Here is a 21,403-nt window from a genome sequence, read left to right on the forward strand (position 1 = left end):
CACATGGCTGCCCGTGTGGCATGTTGCCAAGCAATGTTGACGCGCAACGACAGCATGAATGGGACTTTCTTTTCATCGGTTGTGACAATGGATGAGATGTGGATGCCATTTTTCAATCCAGAAACAAAGCGCCAGTCAGCTCAATGGAAGCACACAGATTCACCGCCACCAAAAAAATTTCGGGTAACCGCCAGTGCTGAAAAAATGATGGTGTCCACGTTCTGGGACAGCGAGGGCGTAATCCTTACCCATTGCGTTCCAAAGGGCAGTTGCATACTACGAAAATGTTTTGAAGAACAAATTCCTTCCTGCACTGCAGCAAAAACGTCCGGGAAGGGCTGCACGTGTGCTGTTTCACCAAGACAACGCACCCGCATATCGAGCAAACGTTACGCAACAGTTACTTCGTGATAACAACTTTGAAGTGATTCCTCATGCTCCCTACTCACCTGACCTGGCTCCTAGTGACTTTTGGCTTTTTCCAACAATGAAAGACACTCTCCGTGGCCGCACATTTACCAGCCGTGCTGCTATTGCCTCAGCGATTTTCCAGTGGTCAAAACAGACTCCTAAAGAAGCCTTCGCCGCTGTCATGGAATCATGGCGTCAGCGTTGTGAAATATGTGTACGTCTGCAGGGCGATTACGTCGAGAAGTAACGCCAGTTTCATCGATTTCGGGTGAGTAGTTAATTAGAAAAAAAAGTCGGAGGCCTTAGAACTTGAATGCACCTCGTATTTTGTTCTGGGAACAAATGAGACTTAATTTGAAGGCAGCGTTTGCCAGCTCATGTAGTTCACCAATGGCGATCACCATGAGGCAGATCTTCAACATTTAGCGTTCCTCTGTAGCGGATGGATATTCGAATGACGTCTTTGTTGGGTTGTGCAATTTGGCGGGGAACTTCCCGGCCTGACATACCTTAGTGCTGTGAAGCTACATTTCGAACACAGACTATGTTTTAAATGATCCTTCAAGGGACGTTGACAGACTCAGCACTGTATGCAAGCCGCTGGTCTCGTTCACGAGTGAAAACAGCACGCTCTACTGAGCTGCTCTGAAAACGAAGGTTTATCGAGGCCACACCGGCTTGACAAGTCTTTCCAATTCGTAGAAGAATTTCTAAATGTGTACTGTTATATAGTTATGAATAAAAAATCTAGCCTAAGATTCACGAGAAAGGAAGTCATGTAAGTTGTAAGTATGGTGCCATATTTTTCACTGAGAAAAGTTCAAACAAAATAACACGTTTAACATCGCACTTATCATTCATGCAACATCAAATGATTAAAATTTAATGAATACAGGAACACTTTCGCATGAATCTAAAGAAAGCTCGAATGCACTCGAAACTGTAAGAGTGGGCGTGTTACCTGACAGCACTCTGTCGAGGTACTTCATCTTCGCGAGAGAGTCGTACGAGATCTCGCCGCTCTCTGCCAGCACGGAGTCAATTTCCTTCAGCACCCGCTGCTGGATGTCCGGGTTGACTGCCAGCTCGTAAGCAGCGAAACTCATCGTGGTCGACGACGTCTCGAAACCGGCGATGTAGAACAGGAAGGCCTGCGCCGACACTTCGTTCTCCGACAGTTCTGCGAAGCAAAGAAATTGGCATTTGTAAATACGGACAATTCAGATTCTCTCTTCACTAGATAGGACAGTATCTCGTATTCCACGGATAGTTTCCAGTGAATATATGTGGCATGTAGGATTCGACAGTGAAACATTTGCCAAGCCTAAGTACTGTTACAGGTACATATGCCCTCTGTGCCATACGCTTGCCACGTTTGGATGAGGTTAGTTTCGGTCGGTCACGTAGAATTTCAGATTTATCGAAGAATCATGCAATGACATTTTTACATCAGCTTCACTCATTAATTTTACCCAGGCAAAAGAAAACTAATAAGTAAGACTAAAAAATAATTTCAATTTCCTCTTCCGTTTGTACGAAATCCTGCGTCTGATGTGTGGATTCTCTGTCCCACGGCTAACAAGACGCAACACTACATATACGAGGGCCGTTCAGAAAGTAACCTACGGTTGATTTAAAAAAATACACCAAGTTAAATAAAAATATTTTAATATATACATCTCACAACTACATCTTTGCACTATTTTTCTACATAGTCTCCATAGCGATTGAGGCACTTATCGTATCTCTTCACAAGCTTTGAAATTCCTTCTGCATAAAAATCACCCACTTGTGCCTGGAGCCAGCCTGTGACCGCATCTTTGAGCTCTTCGTCGTCATCAAACCGCTGTGACCCGAGCCATTTCTTCAAATGCATGAAGAGGTGATAATCACTTGGCGCCAGGTCTGGGCTGTAAGGTGGATGGTTGATAACGTCCCACTTGAAGGACTCAAGAAGGGCCGTTGTTCTGCGAGCAGAGTGAGGACGGGCGTTATCGTGCAAAAAAACGATACCGTAAGTCAGCATACCACGGCGTTTGTTCTGTATAGCCCATCGTAACTTTTTTATTGTTTCACAGTACACGTCTTGATTAATGGTCGTACCACGTTCCACGAATTCAACCAACAACACCCCTTTGGCATCCCAAAACACCGTTGCCATCAGTTTTCTGGCAGAAAAATCTTGCGAGGCTTTTCTTGGTTTGGTAGGCGAATTTGAATGTGCCCACATCTTTGATTGTTCTTTTGTCTCAGGGTTCACGTACTTAATCCAGGTTCCGTCACCGGTCACGATTCTGTTTAACAATGGTTCTCCTTCGTCCTCATAACGTGACAGAAAGTCTAATGCAGAGGCCATTCTTTGAGTTTTGTGGTGGTCGGTAAGAATTTTGGGCACCCATCGTGCATAGAACTTACGGCAACCCAATCTTGCTGTCACTATCTCGTACAAGAGTGTCTTAGAAATCTGTGGAAAACCAGTAGACAACTCCGACATTGAGAAACGTCGATTTTCACGAACTTTTGCATCAACTGTCTGAACGAGTTCGTCAGTCACCAATGATGGTCTACCACTCCTCTCTTCATCATGAACGTTTTCTCGTCCACTTTTAAATAAACGTACCCATTCACGGACAACTCCTTCACTCATAACTCTTGGTCCATACACGGCACAAAGCTCACGATGAATAGCTGCTGCAGAATATCCTTTGGCTGTAAAAAACCTTATGACAGCACGCACTTCACATTTGCCGGTTTTTTCTATTGCAGCACACATTTCAAACTGCCACAAAAACTAAACTAGCGCAGGTACGACGTTCACTCGACCACGGCTTGATGCCGACTGACCTGTTGAGTGCGTGAACGCACAGATGGCGTCGCTACTCCCCCCACAACCCGCACTGTGACCAATCGGAGGTTACTTTCTGAACCGCCCTCGTACAATATGAGGTTTTCGCCTCGTTCCTTTTTGTTCAAGGCAGAACTCTCTAAATATATCAGCTGTTGAAGCCAACACAAATGCACATAGTGATTTTTGTGAAATAGAGTAGGTCAGACTTTTATTTAACGTGGGTATTCCTAAATTTGTTTTAATAGTTGAAGGAAACCACCTCAGGTTTATTATTCTACATTTATTGTGTTACGAGCGGTTTCGTTCGTCGAACATCTTCAGCTCACATGAAACTGTCTGTAAGCCTAACAGCACACTCCAGTCGACCTGAACATTCAGTAAGACAGTGCATCATCCCATCTCTCCCGACTTCTGAGAGGGTGCTTTGTGGGCCATTCCACGTACACGACGGTGTCTCCCAGGCCACCAGACCTCAATTCTGTTGATTAGATTTGGATATTATCGACGGAAATATGCGAACTTTAGTCCAAGCTCTAAACAGTCTGCTTGTGATGTGGAGTTGGGCGATAATGGACCACGATGTGTATCTCCAATATTTTCTCGTCTCATTGATCCATAAGACGATGCGTTGGCTCCTTCATCAGGGCGAAATGGGGTGCTACATGCTATGAGTGCGTATGCACTTACTGTACTATTAGGGTATCAACAGATACATTTATTCGTAAATTAATAGCCAAACAAGTCGGTACTTACTCCAGTCAGTGCCTCCTTGCTTCTCGCCTTCGACGAAACCCTTAGTGTGAAGCTGGATGAAAAGGTCCATGAAATCGCTCCTTCTGATGGCATTTTCTAAGCGATCGTGGAGTGTCTCCTTCACCATGTTGTCGAAAAACTGAAGTGCATTGTTCCTGGGAGCTATGGAACTGAAATGTAAAAAGGAAAATTGTGGAATGCGTCACAAAGAAAGATTCTTGTATGGGTAGCTAAGAACTGTGTGTGTTACAAAATTTGAATCGAAAAAGTCGGGAAACGGCCTAAAGCTGGCAACAGCAAGATCATTTCTGTTACTTATTTAAGTCAGACATTTACACAAATTTTATTTTTCATAGTTCTGTTTCTCTGTTTGCAGTTGTGTGTAAGGAAAAGTTTGCAATAGAACCGTGCTAGTGGGCTTCACGAGTCTCAAATTAAAAAGGAGATCAGTGGAACAGAACACGTGTCTGCAACAATGACCAGATAAAGCAATGCGAGCAATCACACAAATAAAATCAATCTGCAGAAATTATCTGACTTGATCTGGCCTTAAACTATTAAGAATATACAATTTATCGTAAAGTCTTCTCTAACACTTGGGAACTCAACAGTCGTATATTGAAATATTCCCCTCAGTATGTACAAACGTTCGTACGCATTGAATTTGGACAGTTCAATATATAGTTTTCGTGACAATCACATCAAAATTTATTGCAATTAAAACTCATGTCTGGAACACTGTACACGGATGGATAAGACTATAATTAGTTTTCTTGGACTGGAGTGGATGTCGGTTGTATTTACATTGAGAGAGTATTTGGAGAATGTGCTGAACATGTATCGTACAGACGCAGTAGTGAATCAGGATAATAAGTGAGGGGAGGAAACGAGATGGTTCGTATCGAGTTCGAGGATCGTAAAAAAATACGGACAGATGTGTCGAAGGAGGGCCAAGAGGCATATAAAGGTCTGGGATAGGTTATGTGATGGAAAGGGCAAGCAGATGCGAATTCCGAGAAGCAGTACAATGCGTCATAGAATTTGAAAGTAATGATGTAATACTGCGTAGAGATAATCAGTGTGAAGTTTATACAGAGCAATACGTGTGACTTGAACGCTTTAAAAATATAGACGATCTTCGGGTAATGCACTACCCACATTCAAGTGACAATAAGTTTGGGGACCTTTAGCTACAAGCATCGTATTTGACGTTAGAAGGTAATAGATGCATATTATTTTACACTTTGAGGTTGGTGCGAGAACTTTTTGAAAACAGCGCTCACTCCACAGGAGAATGAAAGATTTCTGGAAACAATCTCTACGGTGTGGAAGAGTCACTGCTCAGTGATGCCGTTTCTTCTAGGACGGTTAGTCCACCACGGGATGCAGCAGAGCCTAGTTGTATGCGGAACCAGGAACGCTGGAGAGAGATACTGTCAGAATTGAAGCTATAGAGGGGGTCGCGAGTTGTATCTGAATTCTAACCCAGCAAGAATATTGTCTACGAAGGCAACAGTCTGAGTAGTAGGACTTTTCAGTAAGGCACACAGTTTTAATGTTAGTAAGTTTCAGGAGAGCTTTAAACTATCTGGTAGACTCCATGAAGACGAAACAGTAACATGGTACGATCTACAGGTATTACCTAGGTGCTGGATGAGTTCGGTATCACACCTACAGCTGACTGTTCCAAACTGCGGACAAGAATAATGCACAGACGAACAACGCAGCATTCAAGAGGTGTTGAGCAAAGAATAGATTTGAAGGCACTAGAAAGGAGATTCTGATATGCAATTAGTCAACAAAAAATAATGTATAAAAATTTCTGAACACTTTCAGAGTACTTGTATAGCCCAGACTGTCAGTTTAAATGTGGAAACAGTTCCATAATAAAAAAAAAGTCAGTTACTCACTCGAGGTATCGCTTAAGCGGAGGCGTAAAGATTTCGGTGGCGATCTCCTTGAAGGGCCTGGCCCGTGGCTGGAAGAGGATGCGGCCCCACATCCTGAAGTCGCAGTCCGGGTTTCTCTGGCAGTTGAGCTTGACGCCGAAGGCGAGCGTGGCGATCACCTCCGTGGTGTAGAGGGCGAACACCTCTCGGAACTGCAGCACCTTGCCCTCCCGCGCGGCGTCCGCCAGCACCTCCACCATCTCGCTGCCGCACTCGTTCAGCGTCTGCAAATGAATCGCAGCTTTGGGTGAGTCCTCCACGTCAGACTCGACTCCTCACACAGTCCCTATTTCATCTTGTTAATAACCACAAACCAGCTATCGATCTGTCCCTTGACTTCTAAAACCCCTTGACTGTGTATGGCATTATAATCTCATTCTCAGACTCTAGACCCAAACAGTTACATTTAACTACGTCAACTAGTGGCACCCGCCTCACACAATAATCCACCACATGTAACCATTAACAGCCCCCAACGAATTACATCTGTGCCCAAGGGTTCGTCTAACCTACATTTCTATATATCCTTGGCACTACTGAAATGGTTAAATCACCACAGCTGTGTGCCAATGCCCCTATGAACATCATAAAAGTCCCACCAACACTGGATGAAGCAACTTACATCTTCGTGAAACACATTAGCCCTTAAGATGAGCTCTACTAAAATCCAATAACCTACAGGAGAGGGCACACCATGACGTCCACCACTACATTTACATCAACACGTACAGCTAACTAACACGACAAAATATCTCGGTAAACTTTCTTAAATTACCAGTCGACGCCCTTCCCCCACCATACAAACAATATTAATCTCAATGTAAACTAGAACTACTAATCATCCAAACGTCGGAATTGCATCCCTTCACCATCCTCCACACCTACAAAGCCTTCAAATCACCTATCCTCCTCTATAGAGCCACCTAGGTTTCTAATCCACCAAAACACCCCACTTGCAACGTCAGATGCACTCTATCTTGCTTTCAGCTCGTACTTATCCTCCTCTACAGTAATCATGTATCAACTCATCAAATTACCTTCCATCCTCATCCATACTGATCGCCTGTGCTTACATTTTGTGCATCCAAGAAGGCAATCCCATGAATCGCATTACGCTACCCCTCACCTCCTAATTGTCAATACTGGTATAATTTGGACCCCTATATCCATCCACACATTGCACCGATGCTTAATGTGAGTCTCTTTCTTCTTACCTATACTTAAACTCCTCTGTCTCACCACAACTTGTGTCTCATTGCACGTAAATCAACATTTCATTCACCATGGTCCAGTGGCACAACACTCCTTACGTCCCCATGAAGCCAGTCAACTTAAGCTCGCCTAATTTATTCTTTCCGTTGCAATTCCTATCAAGTCAGCGAAGTGCAATACTTCCTTAAGTAACTTCATCATCTTAGAAACACAACTTTTGAAGCCTGCAGTACTCCCTTTAATAACTTCATCATTTTAGAAGCACAGGTTTGAAGTCCACAGTGACTATTGTAGTTTTAATAGGGACAATGTAAAACGTTAGTTTAATATTCTTAGAACAATAGAAACATTCCATTTTCTTTTTATATTTACATCAAAACACGTATTTCAAAATTTTGTTGGTTGAAGGGCGTAATAGTAGCACACTGCCAGTCACGCTCACCCGTCAGGGACGAGGGAGTAAAATAATAATAAAAGAAAAATGGCCACAATTTAAATCGGTGTCAATGGGACCTTAACTATCGAATTTCCATGATATGGCGGCAAGAGTCGGATGTTACTGGCACAGAAGTACCTTGTTTGGCTGCCTAATCCTTCTTGCGTGGCAAAATTTGAAAATAGTTACCCTCAGTCACTTCATTGTTTTATTAAGTATCTAAAACAATTATTGTCACCATTTGATAAATTACTCGTCTTCGTGCACCAGAGTGACAGTGTGTTTATAGATAGCAAGTACTAACACAGAGTGCGTTATATCTTATTTTTAAAGCTCGTGGTTTCATATGTAACATTTTCACCTGTATTTATGTCCTCTCACAGGTAATAAAACTCACAGTAGTTCAGAATTGGACAAATACCCGATAATCTTACTATCATCCCAAGTAGGAAAATACATGACTGGGCTCGTTATAATTTTCTGTGTTCGTTGGAACATTTGCTCACCTGGAACATGTTCTTCAGCTTGCCACTGGTAAACAGTGGGCTGAGTTTGTTGCGCAGACGGCGCCATCGATCGCCCTTCATGAAGAACAGCTGACCCTCCAGTATTGGGTCATCTAGAGGGACAGGTTCTCGGTCGGTGAAGAAGTCAAAGTCCTTGACCAGTATTTGACGAATGAGATTTGGGTCGATGACCAGCAAGCGGGGCTCAAGTCCACGGTAATAGCCCACGTAGCGCTTACCTGAAAAAAAAAATCCAATTAGTCACTGTTAAAAGTCCTGATTAGAATTTACTCTGAGCATTCCAACTGCTATATGACCTGTGTCTTTTAAAATGTACCGGCCAATTGCCTCAAGGACGAAATGGTTGTCACGGTTCATTAAATGGAATGAAAATACAGTCATTTTACACTTAATATTTACACAATCACATACAAGTTCTGTACTGTTCACTGGTATCGCATACCGTTGACCATCATTGGAGCAACATCAGGATATCAGAATGGTTCCCATGTGATGTTTATGGCGTCAGTTAAGGCCTATGTCAAAACTGAGAACTGTCTATGAATCAAATTGTCGTTCGTACGGTTTCAAATGGCACTGAAGGCCAGTTTACTTTACGATTCAGTGGATAAAAATAAAATTCACGGACCATCTCATACTGCTGCTTCTGTTCGTATGCAAATCGTGTTAATAAAGTACACATTGTATCGTCAAATGTAAACCGGGGACCTAGAAACGACAGAGAGGCTCCGTCCCCGCCGCAGCCGCAGTAGTCCGCAACTCGACGACGACTACCGCAGTCCACTTCACCCCTCCGCCGCCCCACATCGAGCCCAGAGCTATTGTGCGGTTCGGTACCCGGTGGACCCCCCAGGGAACTCTCACACCAGACGAGTGTAACCCCTATGTTTGCGTGGTAGAGTAATGGTGGTGTACGTGGAGAACTGGTTTGCGCAGCAATCACCGACATAGTGTAATTGAGGCGGAATAAGGGGAACCAGCCCGCATTCACCGAGGCAGATGGAAAACCGCCTAAAAACCATCCACAGACTGGCCATTTCACCGGACCTCGACACAAATCCGCCGGGTGGATGCGTGCCGGGGACCAGGCGCTCCTTCCCGCCCGGAAAGCCGTGCGTTAGACCGCACGGCCAACCGGGCGGGCTAAAGTACATATTACTCTCATTACATTCTTTTGTGCGATGAAGAATGGTTTGAATATCACTGTCCTTTACGACGCAAGGTAGTACTGGAGATGGTATGGTCTTACAAGTTACATCCTTGGGCAGTTGTAGGGCGGCTTAATAGTTTTATGCCGATTGCAAATCGCATTGCTACTTAACATTTCGCATACATACAAATCATGCCAACGGTCAGAAAAACAATAACCGACAGACAAAATTCTATGAACGACTGAGGTTTGAACCCCAAAGGCAAATACAAAATATGTAAACTTACTGATTTCAATGTCTAGATTCTAGAGCAGGGGTTCCCAACAAAATTTTCTCGAGGACCCCCTCATCGAGCATGATTGGTACCTTGTCATATCACAGTATCAAGTACCTAAAAAATCCAAATAAAGAGTCTTTTTATACGTTTTGTATTTTTGGTACTTAGAAAAAACATTGTCATATTCATTATGGAAAAAATATTGAGCTTAAAACTGCTCATGCAGGAAGCGGCCAAAACAAAAAAATCTGTTATCGTACGAAATATATTTAATATATTTTTTATTCTAATAGCATCTTGCGGACCCCTCTGGCATAGCTCACGGACCCCTGGGGGTCCGCGGACCACCTGTTGGGAACCACTGCTCTAGAGAGTTGGCAATTGATCTTTTCATTAAAACGTAGCTCATTTAAATGTGATGCTGCAGTCGATAGCTTTTCGCAGATACGATGATTTCTTCTCTGCAGTGCGTCTGCAGCTTGTGGTGTAGTGGCTATCATTGCTGCCTCGGGATCACGAGGTCCCGGGTTCGATTCCCTGCCAGTTTGGGGATTTTTCTTTGCCCGGGGAGAGGGTGTTTGTGTTGTCCTCATCATTCTTGACAGTGGCTAGATTTGATTGCGTAAATATTGGGACTTTGTACGGGCGCTGATTGCCGCGCAGTTGAGCGCCCCACACACCAAACATCATCATCATCATGTGTACATACCTCTGAACTGACGATAGAGTTCGTCAAGGTCCTCTGACAGCATTTGTTTCTGCAAGATGGACTTGTAACAGTTTCCAAACGGCGTCCAGGGTCGCGACTGTGGGGCGCCCTTCTTTGTCCAGTAGCTGAAGTGCCGGAAGTAGCACACCCACAGCACCAGCGCAGCGGCGATCACCACGAGGCCCAGCTCGTCCATCCACGATTCCAGCTGCAGCATCATGGTGAGGGTGTGGTGTAGGCTGCGGCTATCAAGGCGATCCTGAACTCTGCGAATGGTAAACAGATGCTACTGTAAAATCAAAGTAAATCAGCTGAACTGATGGTGTGGTCGATGAAATAAACTACTTCGGTTCTGCACTAACTGACTGCTCCTTTATGCTCGTTACTGAATATGTTATCAGTGTAGGATACACAATGAGGATATAGTGAAATGTTTCAGCCAACAGCAGATTCACAGATATAGCTTGTATCAACGTAAAAAATTTAGTTTTAGTTGCGTTTATTCAAATTCAAATGGCTCCAAGCACTATGGGACTTAACATCTGACGTCATCAGTCCCCTAGACTTAGAACTACTTAAGCCTAACTAACCTAAGGACATCACACACATCCATGCCCGAGCCAGGATTCGAACCTGCGACCGTAGCAGCAGCGCGATTCCGGGCTGAAAGCTGTGTTTATCCATAATAATATTATGAGTCAGGTGCCAGCCTGATCTGCGAAATAGTTTTATTTATATGACTTCTGTAATTTCCCATTGTCATAATGTCTGCGTTTCATTCAAATGAATAGGCTGGAATACAGTACTGTGATACAGTTATTTGTTATTGACGTATTACCACAAACGTAAATACGAACATAAGGAGCAGCTGGCTGTAGTAAAATCGCCGTAAGAAGATCATTGCTAACGAGTAGCACTGTTGCCACCTCTCAGCTGCGAAGTGCAGGCGAAAAACGTAGTTGTGTATAGAGCTGAGGCGTTGCCGTAGTGATGTACCCGTGTATAAAAACGCGTCATGTGATTGGTTGGGGTAGACACACTGAAGCACCAGGGTCAAGCTCACTGCAGTCAGGGATTTTCTTTGCATGACTCTTCTATAGCTTCGTGGTAGCAAATGCAACTCAGCACATCGTTGTTAACGGCGAGCAATCGTAGAACGTGAAAGGTACACAATGTGTGCTGCAAGGGAGTGTTATAGGGCCATTGATGCAGGTTTACAATGCGTCTCCTTTCAGTACTCAGTAAATAGGCGGTTGAAGTAAAAGGAGAACGCGTTGGAAGAACACAGTGTCGTATTGGGTGATCAGAATGCAGGTTTCTTATATGTGGTACCTTAATATGTACACACAACAATGGGATGTACGAAGTAGCTAATGCAGCAGGTATGTTAAGATCATGCAAGATGACAAAAATAAAACTGGCCCGGAAAATATTTACGATAAGAGTGATGCGGGGTTGACCTTTGTTAATGAACGTCACAGAGGATGCTGTAAATGGCCATCACTGACTTCGGTCCCGCCCTATGCCCGATTTATCAAACTGTGAGACATGCGTAGCAGCTCTGTCCGAAAGAGGGCAGCAATAGCATTTTCAATGTTCTGCTGCAGCTCTCTCGGTCTGTGAGGGGTGCACCTGACCGTGCACTTTGGCCCATGGGTAAAAAATCACAGGGAAAGAGACCAGACGACCGAGGTTGCCAAGGTTGCTGATTATCTTCTCGTCACCGAACATCTCATGCTAATGTAATGAGGCTGTGAAGGCCGTGTGTGATATAGTTTCATATTGCTGAAAATATTCATACAGTCGTTCATACTCTGCGAGTTGATCCACATATGGATTAAATAATTTCTAGACGCACTAGTTACCACTAACAGTTCGTCGAACGAGTGGTATTACGATATGGACATCAGACACTGGGCACTGAACACCAACCTCGAGAATATGCAACGGCTCTAGGAATTATTGATAGGAATTATCTGGTGCATTATGGTTCATGGCCAGTGAGTTCTCATAAACTGACAGGCTAAATAAAGTATCATCTGAAGAAGTAAATAACTGAGGAAACAAAAGTTCTGCTGCTATTTCAATTAAGAACCACCAGAGGAACTCAATACACGGAAGTTCATGCACAGCAGTAAATTTGTAAGGATGTATATGAAGGCCCATTTCGATAACGTTTGGACACGACATTCTCTTAATTCCCACTTGCACAGATAAACGTCGTTGAGTTTTCGACGGACTTTGTTCCATGCTTTCCTTCAGTCGAGCAGTATTTTCTGGTTATCTAACTCTTTTCTAAAGTTACGACTCTTATTCGCTGCAGAGCCCATTTCAAATTATTTTGCCAACGTTGTTTTACCTTGGGCACAATTTTATATTTCATTTAACAGGTCACTAAATACGTCTGCTCCTCTCATTCACTCAAATGTAGCGAAGTATTCAGCACACAAAAAATGGCTCTGAGGACTAAGGGACTTAGCATCTGAGGTCATCAGTCCCCTAGAACTTAGAACTACTTAAACCTAACTAACCTAAGGACATCACACACATCCATGCCCGAGGCATGATTCGAACCTGCGACCGTAGCAGTAGCGCGGTTCCGGACTGAACCGCCTAGAACCGCACGGCCACCGCGGCCGGCTTCAGCACAGAGCATGAGGGAGATGGGCAGGCGCAGACATATGACAGCAACCGATCAATCCATCGCGAAATAATATTTTCTAGCACTAGCAAGAGTCAGTCCTGCGGCACTCTTTCTGAATTAGTTTCATTTTGTCTAATCTATATACGTAATTACATACAGAGTGTAACAGGCATAATGATGATAAGTTTCCATACTCCGAGGAGCGTAGGGAACGATGCGGGAGACCCGCACCACCGACTAGGCAAGGTCGCAGCGGAGGTGGTTTGCCATTGCCTTCCTTCGACCGTAATGGGGACGAATGATGATGATGACAACACAATAACATCCAGTCATCTCGAGACGGGAAAACTCCCTGACCCCACCGGGAATCGAACCCGGGACCCCGCGCGCAGGATGCGAGAACGCTACCGCAAGACCACGAGCTGTGGACAACACAAGCATAAGTGCAAATATTTCTACTGGTGACTGAGAAAGGTGTACTGAACAACATTACATCAGTATTAATACATTTGCAGACTAATAATTGTAGCTATTACAAGTCGCATGTTTTCAGGTTAGTTAAAACCTCCAAATAAATGTGGCAAGAGCAAGCCATAAATGCTTATTTTCCCCTGGGCATCAGGTCAGGAGTTGAAGTGTGGACGCATTGACCCAAAACGGTTACTTTACAACGATAGACGTAATCTACTTAGTGGTTCTGTTATGGCCATGCAGAAAATATCAGTGGGATGTTTGTGGAAAGACTGTTCGACAGAGAAGAAACAACCAACACATTGATGTGTGTACAAAGATCGATTCCGCAAGAGGCATAAAGTGGCACCATTTCTGATCGTACATTAGTAATAGATGTTGATTTCAGCTTACTAGTTGTTGGTTAACTGGGTTCTGTGCTTCTTGAAAGTAGCAGAGATAAAGATCCATGCGAAATAATGTTATTTACATCAGCGAAAAATTACGTTGAAAACTATTGCGTCAAGTCACTCGACATAATAGCTCTTAGATTTTCTGCCCATTAATGTGCCAGGCCTTTTGAATAAATGTAAAGTGAAATGGATGGTTAATGACCTAAACGCTGGTGCCACGCAGAAGATTAATGAGATCGAAAAAAATTGTTAAGTAGAAATAAGAATGATTTTGTTTAGAATATTCGAGGAGATGCAGACGCAAGTGTCAGATTACACAGGCAGTCAAACACAAACATACTGCGCTAGAGAAGAAACTGCGCAGGAGTTATGGGCTCACCATGAAATCTCTAGCCTCCCAAACTGCTTTACTGTATCAAGAACACATACGAAGGCTCGGATTCTTTCCACCATATGCAATCCTAGTGTACAACACTTCAGACAGCGTTTGCTGCGAGCTTGTGTTCGTCAGACACTTACCACGTGCAGTACTGAGATATCTTCGCGTGGTTGGCTTAGGCGGCTTGGTGTGGTGCGTCTTCTGCTCTGACTGGCGTACCGACAGAGCGTCCGTGTTTATACAAACTCGGCGTGATCAGATAACGAGATAAATGACAGAGAGATGGTGCAAACAAACAGGAAGCCGGTAATCAAGTACGTTCACAATCTCACACTTTCCTAGCATTTATCGCCAAGTAAGGGATCCAATGTTTTATGTGATATGGCAGTTTCTTAGTACTTAACTTCATGGCCGGAAGCCCGTCATGTAGCCACATAATTCAGTTATCTTATAGTAGGGAAGTCGTGAGGGTCAGCTGTCTGTAAATCGTGTGAACTGTGTTTTGTGTGGATCCTATTGTAACCATTTGTGTATCGTAGAGGACATTTTAATTTTTACTCTCCTAAATATAAGTTTGATGGCTTCAATTACAAAATAGTCACGTTTGAATTCCACGGAGTGAAATACAGTGACATGCGATAGAAGAATGCTGTGTAAAGAGGCGTGACACTGCACTTTGGCACACTGAAGACCAAATAACATGTCTTGCACTTCCTCGAACACATAAGTTTTATATATCAACCCCTGCAGAAAGATGTGCGCTACAAAATGAACATATTTTTGCCCCGGTTCGGAAATATCGTAGATCCGGGGCTGGTCCTCCTCTACAGTTTTTACTCTCTGCGGCTCCCTCTAGCACAGTGGAATCTATTCCCCGATGTCTTAACAAATGTCTACCATCCTGTCCCTCCTTCTTGTCAGTGTTTCCCATATATTCCTTTCCTCGATGATTCGGCGGAAAACCTCCTCATTCCTTACCTTATCAGTCCACCTAATTTTCAACGTTCTTCTGTAGCACCACATCTCAAATGCTTTTATTCTCTTCTGTTCTGGTTTTCCCACAGTTAATGTCTCACTGCCATATAATGCTGTACACTCTCAGAAATTTCATCGTCAACCGAAGACCTGTGTTTCATACCAGTAGACTTCTGTTGACCAGGAATGCTCTTTTTGCCAGTGCTACTCTGCGTTTTATGTTCCCCTTGCTCCGTCCATCATGGATTATTTTTCTGCCTAGGTAGCAGAATTCCTTAACTTCATCTATTTCATGGTCACAAATTATGATGTTAAGTTCCTCACCGTTCTCATTTCTGCTACTTCTAATTACTTTCGTCTCTCTTCGATTTACTCTCAATCCAAATGCTGAACTCATTAGACTGTTCATTCCACTCAACACATCTTGTATTTCTTCTTCACTTTCACTGAGAAAGGTAATGTCATCAGCGATCTTAACACCAGTTTCAATTTCAGTCACGCTCTTGAATCTTTCTTTTACACTGAAGAGCCGAAGAAACTGGTATACCTGCCTTATATCGTGTAGGGTCCCCGCGAGCACGTAGAAGTGCCCCAACACGACGTGGCGTGGACTCTACTGAATGTCTGAAGTAATGCTGTAGGGAATTGATAGTATGAATCCTGCACGGCTGTCCATAAATCCGTACGAATACGAGGAGGTGGAGATCTCTTCTGAACAGCACGTTGAAAAGTATCCCAGGTATGTTCAATAATGTTCTTGTCTGGAGAGTTTGTTGGCCAGCGGAAGTGTTTAAACTAAGAAGAGTGTTCCTGGAGCCACTCAGTAGCAATTCTGGACACGTGGAGTGTTGCATTGTCCTGCTGGAATTGCCTAAGTCCGTCGGAATGCACAATTGATATGAATGGATGAAGGCGATCAGACAGGATGCTTACGTACACGTTACCTATCAGAGTCGTAAATAGACGTATCAGGAGTCCCATATCACTCCAACTGCACATGCCCCACACCATTACAGAGCCTCAACTAGTTTGAACAGTCCCCTGCTGACATGCAGGGACCATGGATTCGTGAGGTTGACTCCATACCCGTACATGTCCATCCGCTCGACACAATTTGAAACGAGACTCGTTCGACCAGGCAACATGTTTCCAGTAATCAAAAGTCCAATGCCGGTGTTGACCGGCCCAGGCGAGGCGTGAAGCTTGGTGTCGTGCAGTCTTCAAGGCACACGAGCGGGCCTTCGGCTCCGAAAGCCCATATCGATAATTTTTCGTTGAATGGCCCAGCGTTGAAATCTGCTGCAATTTGAGGAAGGGCTGCACTTCTGTCACGCAAAACGATTCTCTTCAGTCGTCGTTGGTCCCGTTCTTGCAGGATCTTTTTCCGGCCGCAGCGATTTTGGTGTTTTACTGGATTCCTGATACCCACGGCACGCTCGTACGGGAAAATCCCCACTTCATCGCTACCTCGGAGATGCTTTGTCCCATCGCTCGTGCGCCGACTATAACACCAGGTTTAAACTCACTTAAATCTTGATAACTAGCCATTACAGCAGCAGTAACCGATGCAACAGCTGCGCCAGACACTTGTCTTATATAGGCGTTGCTGAGCACAGCGCCGTATTCTGCCTGTTTACATATGTCTGTATTTGAAAATGGTTCAAATGGCTCTGAGCACTATCGGACTTAACATCTAATGTCATCAGTCCCATATAACTTAGAACTACTTAAACCTAACTAACCTAAGGACATCACACACATCCATGCCCTAGGCAGGATTCGAACCTGCTACCGTAGCAGTCGCGCGGTTCCGGACTGAGCGCCTAGAACCGCTAGACCACCGCGGCCGGCCTGTATTTGAATACGCATGCCTATTCCCGTTTCTTTGGCGCCTCAGTGTATTTCTGTCACTGCTTGTTGAATGTATAGTGTCTTACATACCCACCCAGTTTTGCAGTGGATCGATCGGGTCCTTCTGGGTGCAGCTGTTTCTACGATGATCAGTGTATTTTATGGTGTAGCAGACTAACGGACGTTAATCTGCTGCGTGGAAGTTTTGCGGGGATGGTTCGCATCCCTGTCTTTCGGGGTAGTGAGAGGCGCTTCTATTTGTACTACAGTGGCCATCACGAAATTAAGACACGTCAAGGTCAATCCCGCTCCCTACAATCCGCTGGGCGCAAAACGCTGTGGTTTGCCCGCCTCATAGCTGTTACCGCACGTGCACGTGCAGCAGGTCAATGTGCACTATTGTCGGTTCATATGTGGTTTCACGGTACATTTACGTGTATTTGTTAGTGACTGAAATGCAAGAACAAGGGCCTAAGTGAAGCGTACACCAGTCTGTGTGCCATATAAATTTCGCGTAAGTTCATAAATTGACGGCAACACCTTGTAGTATTTCGGAATCTACTGTATTCCATGTTAACAGAGCAGTAACATCTGCAGAATTACTAGATAAGAGCACATGTTTCATCCACAAGAAAACCTATAAATGAAAACGATACCAAAATTTGATGATTTTGACAAAAAGTTAGTGCACGGAACTGTATTTTGACACTACTACAGGAGAGAGTAGCCAACGGCTAGAAACATACATAGTGATCTCGGTGAAAAAATTAATTATTCAGGCTTGGAGACCTCCGTTCTTTGCCTTCTCCGCTCACTTTGTTTTTGATTCAGAAATTGTTAATGGAATGCAGAGACATTGCTGTAGAAAGACTGCGTGCTGAGGACAATAGACTTGTACCATACTTCGACAAAACTTGTGTTTCACAAAACCACAGGAAAAATATATTTTGCTCAACTTCATCGGAAATATTGGCCTGAAAGTACCTACAGTTACTGCTGTGTAGCGTATGTTGGTGATTTGGGTGGGTGCAGTGACGAAGGGTCAGTGAAAGTTGCAAATAAAAAATAAGTTCCGGAGACTGGGAATATTCTCTGTCGTATTAAGGCGAGCCGTTGGAACTAAAATTCTTGCGGTGGGATACAAGTACTCGCGCCGTGCCGCGCACGCAGCCTCTCGTAAATAAAATGTGTTCACAGGTAACACGATACAGTAATGATGTCTCAGATGTCACCAAAATTAATTTCATCGTTTTCTTAACAACTTTCTAGCAGGAAGTTTCTATAAGGTCCAAGAGAACGCAAATGTATCAGCGACAACATTTTTCGTTACACAGGCGGAACAGTTTCACATCTCATACATTTTTTTATCTCGGTTTACTTCTATGTTTTCAAGATAAAATATGTGTCATATGCATCTACAAATTTTAAGAATGTTCATTTATTATTATTCAGTCCAAATACGTCAGCGGTTCTGTCAACAGTTTGAACCAAAAAAAATTTTTTTCTTCAAATTTCTTGTAACGGTAGCTTTTATTTTTATTTATTTATTTCATAGCAGCTGGCAAGACTTTTCTTTTGTAAAGTACCACCCCATATGCTAGAGTAAAAATAAAGATGTCTAATATTGTTTTTGAAATTTCTACTAACATTTGAAATTATCGCTAACTGGCAGTGCTGCAGGACGGTGAGATGAAGTTGAGGTGCGTATTTTCGTGACGGCGGCTATAGCATATGAAGAACGTTCACACTAAAAGACAGTGTGTTTCAGGATTAATACAAACTGCCTGGGGAATTAGACACTTATCTGGGAACTTTACGAGATTATTTGATGCCTACCGGAAAACACTGTCGGTAAATGTAAAAAATTTTGGATATCACCTCGAAAAATAGGAAGCTGCGTCCATGAAACCTGATCCTTCTCTACACTGAAATATACTTGAGCGAGGTGGCGCAGTGGTTAGCACACTGAACTCGCACTTGGGAGGAGGGGGGGGGGGGGGGGGGGCAACGGTTCAAATCTGCATCTGGCCATCCTGATTTATGTTTTCCGTTATTTCCCCAAATCGCTTCAGACAGATGCCGGGATGGTTCCTTTGAAAGGGGACGCCCGATTTCCTTCCCCATCGTTCCCTAATATGGGCTTGTGCTCCGTCTCTAATGACCTCGTTGTAGACAGGATTTTAAACACTTAATCTCTTCCTCCTCCCATCACGTATGAGTGCTGTCTGAGAATTTCGCCTGATTTGATGCAGCCCACATAACGTAACTGTCATGCATTTCCTTCTTCACGGTGGGTCTCAGCCGCACACTGCAGGGGCAATGAGGAATCTCGTGCCACATTGTCAGGGGAAATGTTCGATCACCCACCTTACAGCTCAGACTTAGCGCCCTCTGATCATCATCTCTTCGATGATGAACCACTGGCTGTGAAGACAACGCTTTGGTACAGACAACGAGCTGCAGACCACAACTGACGGAAAGCACAGGCGCATGGATTGTTCGTCCCCTCCCGCCGGACGTTCGAGTCCTTCTGTGGTGTCACCGCCAGACACCACACTTGCTAGGTGATAGCCTTTAAATCGTCCGCGGTCCGTTAGTATACGTCGGACCCGCGTGTCGCCACTGTCAGTGATTGCAGACCGAGCGCCACCACACGGCAGGTCTAGAGAGACGTCCTAGGACTCGCCCCAGTTGTACAGCCGACTTGACTAGCGATGGTTCTCTGACAAATACTCTCTCATTTGCCGAGACGATAGTTAGCATAGCCTTCAGCTACGTCATTTACTACGACCTAGCAAGGCGCCATTACCAGTTTATATTGAGATTGTAATTATGTATCGTCAAGAGCGATGTTCTCCAATTATGGATTAAAGTTAAGTATTCCAGAAGCTATGTACTATTTTTGGCTACTATAATTCCTTGTCATTTTCCAGACCTCACGCCAGCCTGCGTGAGCTTAATCGCGTGCCTTTCGGCGTCCTCCAAACTCCGTGAATTGGCTCCTGCCAATTCACAACACCTTCCGTGGGCATGGGAGTGTGTGTTGTTCTTAGCATAAGTTACTTTAAGTAATGTGTAAGTCTAGGGACCAATGACCTCAGCAGTTTGGTCCCTTAGGAATTCACACACACCCAAAGCACAGGCGGCTGCCTTCTGTAACAACGATACAAAAAATATCCAAGTCGGAGTGGCGATTATGCATAGAAGTAGCAGGAAAGCGTAACGAAATGTCGCAAATAAAACATCTTTTATTTCCACTGTGGCTTCATTTCGCAACAATCAGATCTTAATAAACAAATAGTCCTCGTACAAACCTGGGTGTAATTTTTCGAAATAAGAAAAAGAAAGATCAAGAAGTTATAGGTAAATCAAGATACAGACTGAGTTTCATTGGTATGATAATTGTGAAAAGACATTCAGTCTGCAAAGTAGGGATGCTTATAATACAGTCGCCTCAGTCATCCCAGAATTTTGTTCACGTGTGTGAGAGAAATTCTGCAAAACCTAGTTTAGCCGTTGCTTGAAAATAGATGCCAGTTACCCCGTGCAAATCTAATTACACAGTTTCAAGAACCAGTTTTAAACAAGGAATCTAGGAATATACATGTGGCCCTAGCCCCGTAGGAATCGTGTAGACAAGATTAGACTAAATACAGCCCCACATGGTTGTCTGAGCATAAATGAGTTGAATGGAAAGTAAAAGTGTCCTGATTGTCTTTTCTTCCTAATCCTTACCCAGGCAGAGCATGCGTTACGTTTCTCATGAACTCGGCGTCCTGGGACATCAAACCTTCTCTGTCTTTCGTTTCTACATCTACAGCTACCTCTACATCTATATACATACTCCGCAAGCCATCCACGGCGCATGGCTGAGTTTACCCTGTACCACTACTACCCATTTTTTTTCTGTTCCACTCGCAAACAGAGCGAGGAAAACGACTACATGTACGCCTCGGTATGAGCCCTAGTTTATCTTATCCTATCTTCGTGGTCTTTACGCGAAATGTACGTTAGTGGCAGTAGAACCCTTCTGCAGTCGCCTCAAATGCTGGTTCTCTAAAATTTCTCTGCAGTGTTCCTCTAAAATAAAGTCACCTTCCCTCCAGGCATTTTCATTTGAGTTCCCGAAGGACATCCCTAACACCTTTGTGTTGTTCAAAAGTATCGGTAACAAGTTTAGCAGCCGGCCTCTGAACTGCTTCGATGCTTTTCTTCAGTCCGGCCTGATGCGGATCCCGAACACTCGAGCAGTACTCAAGGAAGGATCCTATATGCAGTCTCCTTTACAAATGAACCACAGTTCCCTAAAACTTTCCCAATATACCAAAGTCAAGGTTCGCCTTCCCTACTGCAATCCTTACATGCTCCTTCCATTTCATATAGCTTTGCAAAGTTACGCCTAGATATTTAATCGACGT

The 21,403-nt window shown here is 44.0% G+C and overlaps 1 protein-coding gene across 1 annotated transcript in view; it reads right to left on the reverse strand.

The window, feature by feature from the left end:
- Positions 1-1,185: 1,185 nt before the first annotated feature.
- LOC126484748 (probable cytochrome P450 6a14) overlaps positions 1,186-21,403 on the reverse strand; it is a 112,149-nt gene continuing 91,931 nt past the window's right edge. The window contains exons 3-8 of the mRNA XM_050108342.1: positions 10,274-10,539; positions 8,116-8,354; positions 5,923-6,185; positions 4,013-4,182; positions 1,373-1,591; positions 1,186-1,220 (exon numbers count right to left, since the gene is read on the reverse strand). Coding sequence (XP_049964299.1) covers positions 1,186-1,220; positions 1,373-1,591; positions 4,013-4,182; positions 5,923-6,185; positions 8,116-8,354; positions 10,274-10,539 — 1,192 coding nt within the window. The remainder of the gene's footprint in view (positions 1,221-1,372; positions 1,592-4,012; positions 4,183-5,922; positions 6,186-8,115; positions 8,355-10,273; positions 10,540-21,403) is intronic.

This window comes from Schistocerca serialis, chromosome 6 (assembly GCF_023864345.2).
Source record: "Schistocerca serialis cubense isolate TAMUIC-IGC-003099 chromosome 6, iqSchSeri2.2, whole genome shotgun sequence".
In the NCBI taxonomy this organism is placed as follows: domain Eukaryota; kingdom Metazoa; phylum Arthropoda; class Insecta; order Orthoptera; family Acrididae; genus Schistocerca; species Schistocerca serialis.